The 15,407-nt window shown below is 42.8% G+C and overlaps 1 protein-coding gene across 3 annotated transcripts in view; it reads left to right on the plus strand.

Moving 5' to 3' along the window:
* LOC126198524 (1-phosphatidylinositol 4,5-bisphosphate phosphodiesterase-like) overlaps positions 1 to 15,407 on the plus strand; it is a 590,920-nt gene that overhangs the window by 556,514 nt on the left and 18,999 nt on the right. For all 3 annotated transcript variants that reach the window (XM_049934913.1, XM_049934915.1, XM_049934914.1), the window contains exon 21: positions 1,129 to 1,199. In XM_049934913.1, coding sequence (XP_049790870.1) covers positions 1,129 to 1,199 — 71 coding nt within the window. The remainder of the gene's footprint in view (positions 1 to 1,128; positions 1,200 to 15,407) is intronic.

Below are 15,407 nucleotides of genomic sequence, written 5' to 3' on the forward strand. Positions count from 1 at the left end.
CCAGCCTCTGCTGGAGAGCCATTATGTGGTGTGGGATCCTTTCCAGATACAGTTGATGGAGGACACTGAAAAAATTTAAAGTAGGTTAGCTTGTTTTGTATTATTGCAAAATAGGAAAGAGAGGATCATGGATATGATATGATTGTTAGGGTGGCAATCATTATAACAAAGGCAATATTGATTCTGCCAAAATCATTTATGAAATTTCAATCACCAACTTTCTCCTCCAAATGCAAAAATATTGTATTGATGCCCACTTACATAGGGAGAAACGATTATTGTGATGAAATAAGACACATAAGAGATTACATGGAAAGATTTAAGTGTTCGTTTTTCCCACACTCTGAGAGTGGAACAATAGAGAAATAGTATGAAAGTGGTTTGATGAACTCTCTATCAGACACTTTGGTGTGAATTTCAGTTTGTCATGTGGTTGTAGGTTTAGAAGAATGTAACAGCCACAGTGTTTCAACATGGAAAAGAAGAATTTTTCACTGAGTACAACATTGCATCGTAATGTCCTATTTCCACTGTGCAGGAGTCCATATCCTCCACTGTAGGTTTCAGTGAGGCCTTCTTTTGTAATCCTAAGGTGGGAGCCTTATCACCTTAGCTTCCTTGGAGACTCCCATATGAAGGAAGGGTGCCATTGTCTTAGTAGGATGAATATGTTTGTAAGCAAATGTTTTGGTTAACTATTAAAGAATTTTGCTCTCAGTGATGTACTTAGAAAATTATTTTATTGTGAATAGTATAGCAGATGATAAAAACAGACATTTAAAATTCTGGTTTCTTCTTCTCTGTTTTAAAGTTTCTTTTAGCCCAAAACAGAGCTTTGCCCAAAAATAAGAATACAACATGTCTGAAAACGAGGCAAAAGTTGTGTGGAATGTTTATGTAATATTTTGTTGACAACAGTTTTTGTTGTTAACAAGAAAGATCATTAACTAGAAAAACTGGTGGAATGTAGTTATAAAAATACCAATGTGAACATTTCATTTTAATTTATTAACCATCAGATAATGAAAAACCAGTGTGCTAGGGCTTCATGTATGATGAGTAATAGTACAGTAAGTAAATAAATGAGCAAATATATATTTCTTCATGTGACTTTACTTTATGTTCTAGGAGATCCTCCATAAAATCATGGAGAATGTACAGGGTTCCCAGATAAAGCAGTTAAGGTTGAAACATAACAGGTAATTTTTGATGGATGTTAATTTTTTATATTATTTACTAGATAAAACAATGGACTTGTGAAAAATTATGACCTAAAGATGTGATTCACAAACAAATATTTTATTTGGCCACTGACTGAATCATTGTTCTTACTATCTTCGAAGCATAGTGTCACAAACAGATTAGGAACCCTGAACTGAGTGCAGAAATGCCAAGACTATAATAGCAGTATTTGAAAGCTGCAAGGGCGTGCTGAAAAGTAATGCCACTGAATTTTTTATGTGAAAGCTCTTAAAGCTTTTTAAATAAAAAGCTTTATTATTGTTCTGCATCTTTATTCTTCATGTCAACATATTTATATCTCAACAGCCACCCTGATCACGAATGCATTTCTCCCAATGAAAGAGCAGTTTGTTGATAGCATCACTGTAGAATGTTCGGTTTTGCTGATGGAGCCACAACCTCATCTATGCCTTCACTGCTTCATCACTGTTAAAGTGAAGTCCTTGAAGTTGTTCATTAAATTCTGGAAACAGATTAAAATTTGATGTGGCCAAGTTGGGACTGTGTGGAGGATGATCGATGATGGTGAACCCGAGGTGTTGGATTGTCCCAGATGTCACAGCACTCGTGTGTGGTCTGGAATTGTGATGCTGAAAGAGAGGGTGCCCCATGTGTGGAAGAAGTTTTTTGTGGTTAGAAACTCAATTACAGCACACTGTTTCTCATGCACCAGCTAGTTACATTACACATTGCAATTTTGCATGGTACTGTTCGGAGCACAACAGAGGGTTGCATTTTGCGTCAGCAAAGTGGGAACGTAGACTGAGTAATATAAATGACCTGTAATACGTTAACCATTATTGAGAATAGAATAAAACATTTTGAGGCATTATTTTTCAGCACTCCTTTTTAAATAAGTAGATAAATAATTGGCAATCTCAAAATCTGTTTAACATAAACATTGGAATATTGTAGCATTTACATTTCCCGTAATTCCAAATATTCTAATGAACTGTAGAAGGAGCAGCTCGTGCTTACACTTTTATTTTGTTTTTGAATCTTTTGGGATTTTAAATTTTCTGCCAGATGCCTGCGAGCATATATTTATATAATATTACACCAGTATATAAAACTCTATTCTGAATCCTAGACAGGGATGCATATTCTATATGGATATGTACTTTGCTTCTAGTGTTGCAGTTGTGAATTTCACAGTTCATCCTGAATTCACTCTTGTTATTTAGCAGAAATACCACCAGTCGGTGTATGTATTGGCACAAGAGTGTAACACACTCCAGGTCCCTGAAGAGGTTTCTGCAAGATGTTTAGTTATCATCTTTACACAATGTCCTTACTGTGTGCTTCTGTAGAATAAAAATTTTCTTGATCTTAGCTGTATTGTGTCAGAGGTTATGTCACAGAAAAGTGATAAGTGAAAGCATGCTGAGTATGCTAGCAATCCCGTCTGCAGGTCAACACAGTGAGACATATTTCTGAGTGCAGAGCCAGCAGTACTGGGCATTTTGATTAAATAATCCCTACGCTGGTGCTATCTCAGTTTGTTATCCATCTGGATGTCTGGGAACTATACACATAGAGCCTCTTTCAGTATGTCCATTAATCTGTAAATTATTTTGATTTGTTTCGAATTGTATAATACCAGCAGATCCAGCAATGCTTTGCAACTGCTAAATATGTCCAGGAATCAGATATATGTCTATTTCTTTCTGTCCTTCTTTGCCTTACACCTCTTTTTATCCCTCTCCTCCTCCCTCCACCCCTCTCTGTCCATAACCTCCTGATCAGCCAGAACATTATAACCACTGACCTACTCTCAATATAAACTCATCCAGTTGATAGCAGCATCACCTCACGAGGAATGACTGATAGTCAGACACAAGCACAGTGTATGTTGTATCAATGAGTGTGCTGTCCGTGTGTAGAATGGGGAATGCATGTGATCTGTCTGAATTTGACCAAGGGCAGATTGTGATGGTCTGGAGGCTCAGCATGATCCCTTTGGGAACTGCACAACGTGTCGGGTTTTTGAGGAGTGCTGTGGCGAGTGTCTTCAACACATGGTGAAACCATGGACAGACATCATGGAATTAGGTGGCCACCCATCATTACAGATGTCGTAGGCTGGGCAGACTGATAAAACAGGACAGGCAGTGAACTGTAGGGGGAACTAACATCATCCTCCAATGCTCGGCAGACTACAAGTCAGTCTGAATGTTTGTTAGATTATCATGGAAAAATTTGAAATAAATTGGTCAATAATGTTTAGAGACTTTTGATACTAACATTTCCATTTTTATGTACTATATACTATACTGTATACTTTGGAAGAATATATAGGCTTTGTCCATTCCAGCATTTATTAGAGGGTTGTGTAAAAATTTGAAGTAAATCAGTCAAGAATTTTTTTGAGAAGTTTGGTGACAACTGTTCCCCTTTATATATTACATACACAGTTATATACCATATGTATTAAAATGTATACAGCTTATGCTTGTTGGAATCTATATTAGAGCTTTGGGCAAATATATGAAGTAAATTGGTCAAGAAGTTTTTGATATTTTTGGTAACAACGTTAAACACCAATTTGGCTTTATATGGTAGTATAGAAGATGACTCTTTATATGATTGAAGTTTAAACTGGTATGAGATTTTCACTCTGCAGCGGAGTGCGCGCTGATGTGAAACTTCCTGGCAGATTAAAACTTTGTGCCGGACTGAGACTCGAACTCGGAACCTTTGCCTTATGCAGGCAAGTGCTCTACCAACCGAGCTACCAAAGCACGACTCACGCCCCATCCTCACAGCTTCACTTCTGCTGGTACCTCATCTCCTATCTTACAAACATTGCAGAAGCTCTCCTGCGGAACCTTGCCGAACTAGCACTTTTGAAAGAAAGGATACTGTGGAGACATGGCTTAGCCGCAGCCTGGGGGATGTTTCCAGAATGAGAATTTCACTCTGCAGCGGAGTGTGCTCTGATATGAAACTTCCTGGCAAATTAAAACTGTGTGCCGGGCCGAGACTCGAACTCGGGACGTTTGCCTTTTGCGGGCAAGTGCTCTACCAACTGAGCTACCAAAGCACGACTCACACCCCATCCTCACAGCTTCACTTCTGCCAGTACCTCACCTCCTACCTTCCAAACATTACAGAAGCTCTCCTGTGAGCCTTGCAGAACTAGCCTGTGAAAGGCAAAGGTCCTTACTTCAAGTCACGGTCTGGCACACAGTTTTAATCTGCCAGGAAGTTTAATATCAGTGCACATTCCGCTGCAGAGTGAAAGTTTGAAAGGTAGGAGACGAGGTACTGGCAGAAGTGAAGCTGTGAGGACGGGGCGTGAGTTGTGCTTGGGTAGCTCAGTTGGTAGAGCACTTGCCCGCGAAAGGCAAAGATCCCTAGTTTGAGTCGTGGTCCGGCACACAGATTTAATCTGCTAGGAAGTTTTGAAGTTTAAATTGTTTGCTGTGAACCAGTTGTAAACCTGCTCCATTATTCTTTTGGCTGTTTGTAGTATGAATGTGTCAGGCCCTTTATTAATATTCCTGTGTCATCAGCAAATCTTATAGTTACTGAAGAGCACCAGGTACATCATTTACGTAGGCCAGAAACAGTAGTGGGACCATATTTAGTGTTGCTTCACTGAGAATTTACTCTTATTTGTGTCGTACTATTTCTTAATGTGGCCCTCTGTTTTCTATTGTTAGGATAAGATTCCTTTCATGTGAGTGGAATGCTTTTAATACCACACCATTTTAGTATCATCTGTAGAATCTTACAAGCTACACATGTGAAGTGCTTGACAAGATTACAGAAAGTGCTAACAGAGTATTTGTTATGTGGGAATATGGGAGTAACCAGTGACTCATGCTTCGTTTACTCCATGCAAGTGCAGCAGATGTTAGATATAAGTTTTTACTTTTTGACTGTTAGTTCGGTGAGTTTTCTTTTCTGAGTTGGAAAAATGAAGTATTTTGTGCAAAGCTGTATGTGGGTTTAATTTTTTGCCAACATATTTGGTGACCCCAGCAAAAACAAGAAAAACTCTCGCAACTTAATATTGTGTGACAGTTCCTCCAAAGATGGAGAAGCTAACAAAATTCTGCAAGTAACAAACAGTGAAATGCGACAGCTAAAGCAACAGATTGGGCTTTTAGAGCTTGCAGTGCTGAAGAATGATAGCAAAGCAGAATCCATGAATTTGCAAATGCCAGTAGTAGCAGCCACACCACATAGTCACACATCGATGATTTTTCACGCACGAATGCACCATTAACTGTGCCATGGTTGCAGTTAAGAGCGGCTCCATTCACACCTAAGCAGCCCATACACCACACTTAAAATGGCATTGGTCGCTCGCTGCATGAAATTACTTGAACAGCGACTTTCCCAGGTGACGTATCAGGAGAAATGCGGAACAGAAGTCCATCTGAATTTTGGAGACATTTACTCACTATAGTCGATGCAAGCATGATGCCGAATGAATTGTTACTGCACGTCTGGCAACGGCAGCTTCCTCATCAAGTTCAATTGATGTTGATTGCGTAAAAATGACAGTCTCTTGACAAACAACTGCAAATAGCTGACAGAGCTTTCGCTACTCTACAGTTGACACTCGTAGCATCTGTAGCAATGTCATCTGCCACTTCTGCAATGGAGGCCAGTGATGACTAATCAGAATGGTTAGAAGAATCGAAGTTAAGCTGTGCAGCCACAGGTTACAGACAAAAACCAGGCGTTGATGAGGGGATCAGGAAACTGCAAGACGTGATGGAAAGTACGGCTACTTGCCTACATGATTTGGAGCCGCAGACGTCCACCAGGTCCACCAGTAACGAGAAGAGGTCACACTCCAAACAGGATCAAGCTTACACTGACAATTTTTGCTGGTATCACAGACGATTCGGGCCACAAGCTACAAGATGAACAAAACCTTGCGGACACCTAAATGGCGAGGGCAGCCCACTCTTATGCGCCATGGGCTGCGGCACTCGTGAACAGCACCATATACGAACGCGGAACCAGGTGACAGTTGCAGGCAGCAACACGCACAGTCAAGATAAGGCACTTGAAGGCTTCTTATATAGTATACCTTTATGGCACTCAGCATCACCCTGGGAGTATAAGCTAACATTGTACAGATTACAAGTGGTTGATAGACTCACAGGCCTCAACTTCCGGATCGACACCGTCTTGGACGTGATTACCTTGCTGGCTCCAAGCTTTGTTAAGGAGGACACATGGGAGCCTTTGAAATTGATAGCAGTTAACAATTCAAGTGTAAACATGAACAGCTATAAAGATCTCGCTATAGATATTGGTTTATCTACCTGTTATAAGTAGAGTTTTCTAGTGGCAGATATTTTACAGCCAATCTTAGGTGCAGATTTCTTGTCTCATTTTGCTCTCACCATGGACTTGGCAAATAACTCTCATACTACTGGATGAAATAGCGGCACGATACAAGGCTTTCGGTGCAGTACGGCATAGGCTGTTTTAGGAGAAGTCAGTAACTCAGCTATACAGTCTCCCCAACAAGAAGCCATAAAGACTCCAGTTGTTAAACATAGTACAGTGCTTTATATACACACACCACACCATGACCACCAGTAACAAGACACGTCCGCAGATTAGCCCCAGAGCGATTAGTGGAGACAAAAGCGGTATTTGAGGAGATGCTCCAAGCTGGGGTGATAACAAGGTCTGACAGTTCTTGTGCGTCCCCTCTCCACCTAATGTGTAAGGAAGATGGCACATGGTGTCCCTGTGGCGACTACCACCGAGTGAACACAAGAACAATCCTGAGCAAGTACCCCATACCAAATATTGAAGAGTTTACCTATCCTCTAGCGGGTGCATAAGTATTCTCAGTACGGGATTGTCGTAAGGCATACAATCAGATTCCTGTGGCTACACCTGACATGGCAAAGACGGCGATGATCACACCCTTTGGGCTGTTCGAATTTCCTTTTATGCCATTCGGACTCAAAAATGCGGCCCAATCCTGGTAAAGATTCATTGATGAAGTGCTCCAGGGATTGCCTTTCTGTTATGCATATCTGGATGATATTTTGGTATTCTCAGAGGGTATGCAATCACATATAGACCTATTCAGGAAGTACGACAAAGGCTTGATACGTATGGAGTAATGCTAAATGAACACAAATGCATCATGGCCAAGAGTCAAGTAACTTGCCTCGGTTATGTAGTCTCAGCTGACAGTATACAGCCATTACCGGAGAAGATCTTCATGTTGTGCAACCTACCTAAACCTACAGACTACAAACAACTTAGGCATTAACTCGGTATGGTAAATTTTTACCAGTGTCATTTACCAGTTCCTGCCGAAACACAGGTACCACTTACGAACGCACTGCTGGCAAGAATACCACCGGAATGTGAAAGCTGCAACGGACACCAGAAATCAGAAATAACCAAAGCTTTTGGCAACTTGCAAAGAAGCTTAGAGGAGGCAATGTTACTCGTGTACCATTGAGTATTGTAGTAGACGTGAGCCAGGTCGCAATTGGTGCAGCCTTGCAACAGCAGGTTGGTGGACATTAGCAACCTCTTAGTTTCTTCTCAAAGAAGCTCCAACTCTGACAGACAGAATGGAGTGCATATGACAGAGAGTTGTTGGAAATATATGAAAGCATCAAACATGTCTGCCCGAATATTGAAGCCGGGCCAGTAACAATTTTCACTGATCATAAACCTTTCAGCAACATCAGCGATAAGTGCTCACAAAGGCAGTTCTGGCACAGAGTTTGTCATTCAATTAACCGCAGGTATAAGACGCATCAGAGGTGCGGAGAATCTGGTTGCAGATTACTTTTCTTGTGTTTGTGGTGTGACCACCACAATAAACTACGAAGAACTCACTACATCACGGGAAGCAGATCTGGATCTACAAAAGTTATTGGCAGACCACACAACAGGGTTACACTTACAGCTGGTACTCATGCCAGGAAGATGGCTTAAGTTAAGGTGCGATATATCACGGCAGAAGCCACGCCCATACATTCCCCAACAATTTCGTAAGGCATCATTTGGCAGTGTTCATGACCTGGCACACCCAGGGCAAATTCCACGATCAAGTCACTGGACAGTATGTTTCATCTGGCTATCAATTAAAAAGGACTCGCTGATGCCTACAGTGTCAGTGCTGCAAAATAGGACAACACGTTCATGCAGAAATTGGGAATTTCACAGGATCACCAGCAAGATTTTCCATGTCCATCTGGACTTAGTGGGTCCACTTCCAGTTTCGGATGGCTATAAATACATGTTAACAGTGGTAGACGGATGCACGAGATGGGCAGAGACCATTCTGATCACTGGCATAGCGGCAGAAATGTTGCAAAGGTGTTTGTCTCTCAGTGGCTAGCTTGCTTTGGGTGCCCCCTTCATATCACAATAGGTCAAGTCTGCCAGTTTGAGTCTAGTCTGTTCAACAAGCTAGCTGATTTATGTAGGTTCCAGCACCACCATACAACGAGCTACCATCCAGCGAGCGATAGTATGGTGGAGAGGTGGCACAGGACATTGAAGGCACCTCTCACGTGTCATCAGAGAATCTGGACAGAGGCATTACCATTGGTTCTCCTTGGACTATGGGCCACATACAAGATGGACAGCAGTGCCTCAGTGGCAGAATTGGTGTATGGGGAACCACTGAGAATCCCGGCTGATTACCTAACCACTGCCGCATCACCAATGCTAAGAAACCTCTCATCACTAATACATGAAATCTGTGAGTGTGTGGAAACAATGAGAAGGCCTACGGTATCTAGACATGGTGAGCGACCAGTTTTCATGCATAAGGTGTTGGCAGACTTACACGTGTCATGCTCCACACAGATTCAGTCACAGCGCCACTTCACCTTCCAAATACTGGACCTTATCAGATAGTACGACACAGCACCCATACTATGGACATCTCACAGAATGACAAAACTATTAGAGTGTCCATAGAGGGAGTAAAACCAGTATGGGTCTTACCAGAACTGGAGTATGACGAGACTCAAGAAGATGGGGAAGGACCAAAGTTTGGAACTCACTATGCATGATATGGCAGAAGAACCCATGACAAGAGGACATGGAACCACAATGCAACAGCCCACACTGGCTCCCTCATCCTCGCAGCTAAAAGGCCTCCGTACGAGAGCAAGGAGACAAGTCAAGTTAAAGTGCAGAGCACCTGGGATAAATGAGAACTTGGGGGGAGGGGGGGGGGGGGCTGTGTGGGAACATGTGAGTAGCCAGTGATGTGTGCTTCGTTTAATCTTTGACTGTTAGTTCTGTGAGTTTTCTTTTCCAAGTTGGAAAAATAAAGTATTAAGTATTTTGTGCAAAGCCATATGTTGGTTTAATTTGTTGCCTATAGTTATTCCTTAGTTCTACCAAAACTGAGTTCATGAAATCAGCTGAAGCCTTTTCTGAAGCCAAGCTGACCTGTTGCTAAAATACTATTCTCAGAAAAATGGTTTAATATTCTGTTGTAAGCTATAATAAAAAAACCTTCAGTTGGGAGGAAGATCAGTTACTTATATCCACTTTTATAAATGGGTGTTGCTAATGCAAATTTCAGCCTTTCAGGAAATGCACCTTCACTCCTCAACTGGTTACAAAGGTAGCTCAAGAGGACATTACCAAATCAACGAAAGATTTTAGTACTATGACTGAAATACCATCATAACCAGAAGATGTACTGCTTTTCAGTGACCTGATAATTTCTGTGATCTCTCTAACACATTATTTGGAAAAATTGATATCTGGTGCAGAAGACCAGCTTGCGATGATCATTGCATCTAAATTTCTTCTTTGAATAGAGTGATGAGTTTACTTAACAAATGTTGTACTATTTGTTAATGTGCAGAATGCATTTCACATATACATCCAGATCCCAGCAAGAAAATGTTCAGCACCATCCGTTATGATGAGCAGCACCATCAGTGGTAAAAATGCTAAAAATAAATGTTATTGTGTTTTGACAGGGCAAAATGTGCACAGCACATGGATAAATGACACAGGAAGCCAATGTGAGTCTTCAAAGGCTGATATGAAAGCAAGTGACTGATTTCCAGTTGATATAGTGCACTGTGAAATCAACAGTAACCAGCAGCAATACAAAAATGCTGAGACTAGACATACTGCCTTAGGTAAACTCAGTGATTATCTTGCAAATACTTTGTATAATATATTTGTGCAGCAGGTCACACAAGTAATATCATTGTTGTTTTCAACATATTACCACATCATCATTAGAGGATCTGTTGAAAAATAATAAAAGAGGGGGATACCAGTACTACAAAGCTTAATTACAAATCAAATTAACTTCTGTACATCACAAAATGTATTTGAATACATTATATAGTGTCCCTTCAACTGAACAGGTCCAGAGAACCACTCACACTGTAAACATATCTGTGTTCTGATTGTTAGAACTGAAGGCTACAATTAACTAAATTATAATATAAAGTTGGTAACCTTAAAATTGCAAATACAAAATCAAACAATGGAATAATGACATATTATGAAAAGGATAGTTGCTACTCACCATATAGTGGAGATGCTGAGTCGCAGATAGGCACAGCAAAGAGACTGTCAGCAGTTAATCTTTTCACCAGAAAGGCCTTCATCAGAATTAGACAACATACAAATATACACTCACATAAACAGAACTCTCTCACACACAGGACCACAGCCTCTGGCTGGCATGGCCAGACTGCGAGCAGCAGTGCATGATGGAAGAAGCAAACTGGGTGGTGATGAGGAGCAATAAGGAGAAGGCTGTGGCAGGGGAGGGGGCAGGGATAGCAGGGTAGGGGGGGGGGGGACAGTAAATTGCTGGTTGTGGGGCCATACTGGGATGAGTTGGGAAGAAGGTAGGGCAGCTAGGTGCAGTCAGGATGTTAGACAGTTGGCAGCGGGGTTGGGGGGTTTTGGAGGAAGGAAGCAGAAAAGGAGAAAAGTAAAAAGACTGTGGGTGCATTGGTGGAATAGAGGGCTGTGTAGAACTGGAAAGGAAACAGGACAATGACTAACAAAGGAAGAGTTTCCACCTGCGATATTCAGAAAAGCTGGTGTTGGTGAGAAGGTTCCAGATGGCACAGACTGTGAAGCAGTCACTGAAATGAAGAACGTCATGTTAGGCAGCATACTGAGCAACTGGGTGGTACTGTTTCTTGTTCACAGTTTGTCAATGGTCATTCATGCAGACAGACAGTTTGTTGGTTGTTGTACCTGATGCCAGACTAGTTCTATTTACTTAATTGCAACATAAAAACACACCGTAACTCATACAACTCTTTTACTAGAAAATTAAACAGTAGAACAGCATAAAAACAAATGAGGAAACATAAGTCAGAGAATGTGCCAGAGATAATAATTACAAATGGCAATCACTCGCACACAGTATTACACTGCACATAACACTGCACTTCACCACTCCCCCCTTAGTGTCAACGGTACTTTCTGCTGAAATGGACATGTCATCCGGACTGGGTTACAACAGGTCGTGTGCAGGCTGCTGATGGTGCATTAGAGGTAGCCTCAGACGTCTGTTGAGACTGACCTGTGATGTGCAGCGGAGTGTCTGGAGCTTCGGTCATATCCTCAGTGTATGTAGATGCATCCGTACCAGAGTAGCGAGCGCAGAAAGCTGGTTTGAGCCTGTTGACGGAGACGGTGGTTGGTGTACCCATCACATCAATATTTACTGTCTTGTCCTCCCTACTGATGGCACGATAAGGTCCGTTGTAGGGTGGCTGCAGCGGCTTGCGTACTGCATCATGCTGTAAGAAGACATATTGGCATTCCCGTAGCTCGTCAAACACAAATGGACGATGGGTCTGCTGATCCCTTGGAACAGCATGGCATAGTTGCTGGATTTGTGTACACAGCTTTTGTACAAAATCTGAAGTGTCAATGCTGTTGTCTGGCACATTAGCGAAGAACTCGCCAGGAAGCAGTATCGGTTGGCCATAAACAAGTTCTGCAGTCGTGGCATTCAGGTCTTCTTTCAGCGATGCACGGAGACCCAGGAGGACAATGGGCAACGTCTCTGTCCACTGCTGTGAGGTGTGACAATGAAGCAACACTTTCAGTTGGCGGTGCATGCGTTCAATTAAACCGTTTGCTGATGGGTGGTAAGCTGTAGTTCTAATGCGCCTTGTACCCAGTACGATAGAGAGTGCTTTGAACAAATACGACTCTAACTGTCTCCCTCGGTCTGTTGTGATTTGTAACGGCACTCCAAAATGGGCAATCCGTTTCCTGAAGAATGCAGTAGTGACAGTTTTGTCTGTGATGTTGGCGATCGGGAACACCTCGGGCCAGCATGTAAAACGATTGATGGCTGCAAGGCAGTAGGTGTATCCTTTCAATGGTGGGAGAGGTCCTTTTAGGTCTAGGTGGACATGATCAAATCTCTGATTTGGAGGAAGAAATGTGCCAAGAGGTGACCTAATGTGCCAGCTAACTTTATTCCATTGACAGGCCACACATTGTCGCACATATTGCTTGCAATGATTGTCCATGTGTGGCCAGACAAAAGCTCGCATCTCCATGTTGGTAGTGTCTCATATTCCAGGGTGCGACAAGTTATGTAAAGAGGCAATTGCCTGTTGGTGAAAGTCAGTAGTCACAAAAGGTCTTGATTTGTTGGTGATGACATCACAATACAGCAGCACAGTTGACAGTGGCAGTGTAATACAGCAGAGTTGTAAGCCCAATGGTTGCGCCAACAAATCTCGAAGCTCACTATCAGATTGTTGCGCTACGGTGAGAGCTTCAAAATCAACTGCTTCAGTGATTGCTTCAATCCTGGAGAGTGCATCAGCTGGCACATTTAGTTCTCCTTCTGTCCGATATAATCGAGGTGTCGCAGCTAACGTGGCGATACCTTCTCAGGACACTGGCAGAAAGCATATGTTAGTGGCTTATGATCTGTGATGAGAGTGAACTTCTGTCCTTCCAACATGTGACAAAATTTCTTAATAGTAGCATATGCAGCATACAGTTCATGATTATAAGTGGACCAATTCTGTTGGGATGGCGATAGCTTTTTACTCAAAAAGGCTAAGGGCTGCCAGTGCCCGTCTATTTGCCGTTGCAGTGCAGCACCAATTGCAGTTGGAGATGCATCGACCATCAGGGCGATAGGTGCCTGCGGAACTGGGTGCATAACAATGTAGCTGCTGTGATGGCAGTCTTCAGCTTTTTAAATGCCAACTCGGCCTCACTGTGCCCCTGGAGTTTGTGTTTCGGCTTCAGTGAACCTTGCAAGAACTTATCCAGTGGTGCAGCTAGGAAGACAAGATTGAGAATGAATCGACAGTAAAAATTGGTTATGCCAAGAAATCTACATAATTCTTTAACCGTCATAGGCTGGGGAATATTCAGTATAGCATCTACTTTCTCCTGTGGTGGCCGTATGCCTTGAGCATTGATAGTATAGCCTAGGAACTGTACTTCATCTGCTCCAAAAATGCACTTTGACGGGTTGACGAGCAGGCCATGTGCACGTAAATGAGTGAAGATCTGTCGTACATTGATGGTGTTCTGCCTCTGAATTTGACATGACCAAAACGTCGTCAATTTACACATAACAGAAGTCTAAGTCACGTGTGTCTTTGTTCATGAACTGTTGAAACGTTTGGGCAGCATTACAAAGTCCAATAGGCATTCAGGTAAATTCAAAGAGTCCAAACAGCGTGCAGATGGCAGTCTTAGCTGTGTCGTCAGTGCCACAGGTACCTGGTGAAATGCACAAAATAAGTACAATGTAGAAAAGATTGACTTACCGTAAACATTGAAAGTAAAATCTTTGATATGCAGGACTGGGTAACAATCTGGAATGGTTCTGGCATTGAGCTGTCCATAGTCGCCGCATGGACACCATCTGTTATTCTTCTTTGGTACCACGTGTAGAGATGACCAACAACTGCTCGATGGGCGGCAGATTCCTTGTGCTAACATGTACGAGAATTCCTGCTTAACTATCTTCAGTGTCTGAGGTGTCAAGCAGTGCAGTCGAGCGTGTAGTGGTGGCCCAGGTGTAGTCAAAATATAGTGCACTGTGAAGGGCTGCACAGGTGCTAGTCTGGGAGTCTGGCATGTGATCTCTGGGAACTGCCTGAGGAGTTCTATAAATGGAGAATCGCCAGTAACCACTCGTACTGCTGTGTCTTCCACACAATGCACTCAACCTTGGCTTGCTAGGTTGGTAGTAGTGTCAAGAAGGCATTGGTGACAAGAGGTCAGGCAGGAGTCCATAAAATTATAAAAAATGTGCTCCAAGTATGAGGTGCATCACATCTGCTACAACAAATTGCCATTCAAATCTGCGCCACAGGCCCAAGTCCATAACTAATGTGATATGACCATATCTTGTTATTGTGGAACCATTGGCTGCGAAAAGGTGGCAGTCATCACATTTGTGATGTGGCAGACAAGCAGATGGGTAGACTGACACGTCAGCACCCGTGTCACCCAAATACTGTAACTTTGTGCTATGTTTCATTACAAACAGTCGACGGCTGCCGTTTGGAGAGCCAATGGCCATCATCACTGACTTCCTGCTGGGTTTCCCTGTTCACGTGGCAGTTTACACTTGCGCACCTCGGAACCATACTGTCGGTGCTACCAACAGACTTGTTGACGAAGGTGAGCAGCTGCACTTACCTGGTGAGCCGTGGCGGTGAGATCGGCAGCTGGTAGTCTGGGTCCGTAATGCGGTTACTTGCGTGGTGAGCTCGGCAACCTGTGCTTGCAGCACGGCAAGTGTGTTGTCTGCCCGAGGTTGTGAGCAAACTGTTGCGACACATGAGGATGGATACATTTCCGCTATGCGATCCGCGGTTTGCGCGAGTGTATCCAGATCGCCAGCACACACTGTCAATATTTTCTGCGAGCCGGGGGAAGTCACGATAGCCAAATATTTCGCAAAATGTCGTCACTGACGGTGTTGCTCGCTAATGTATGTAGTCAGCGCAGTAGCTGTGATGGCGTGCGATCGCCTAGCTCCTCTGTGCGGAGTAGCTTCTCCAATCTCTTCGCCTCGGACTGCGAGAGCCGGGTATCAGAGCGTTCTTGATGGTTGTGTAACAATCAATACTCAGTGATGACTCCAGGATATCTTGTACTTCTGCAGCCATATCTTCATTGAGTGCAGCAACTACATAACTGTACTTTGTTTCGTCTGC

This window comes from Schistocerca nitens, chromosome 8 (genome assembly GCF_023898315.1).
Source record: "Schistocerca nitens isolate TAMUIC-IGC-003100 chromosome 8, iqSchNite1.1, whole genome shotgun sequence".
Taxonomy (NCBI): domain Eukaryota; kingdom Metazoa; phylum Arthropoda; class Insecta; order Orthoptera; family Acrididae; genus Schistocerca; species Schistocerca nitens.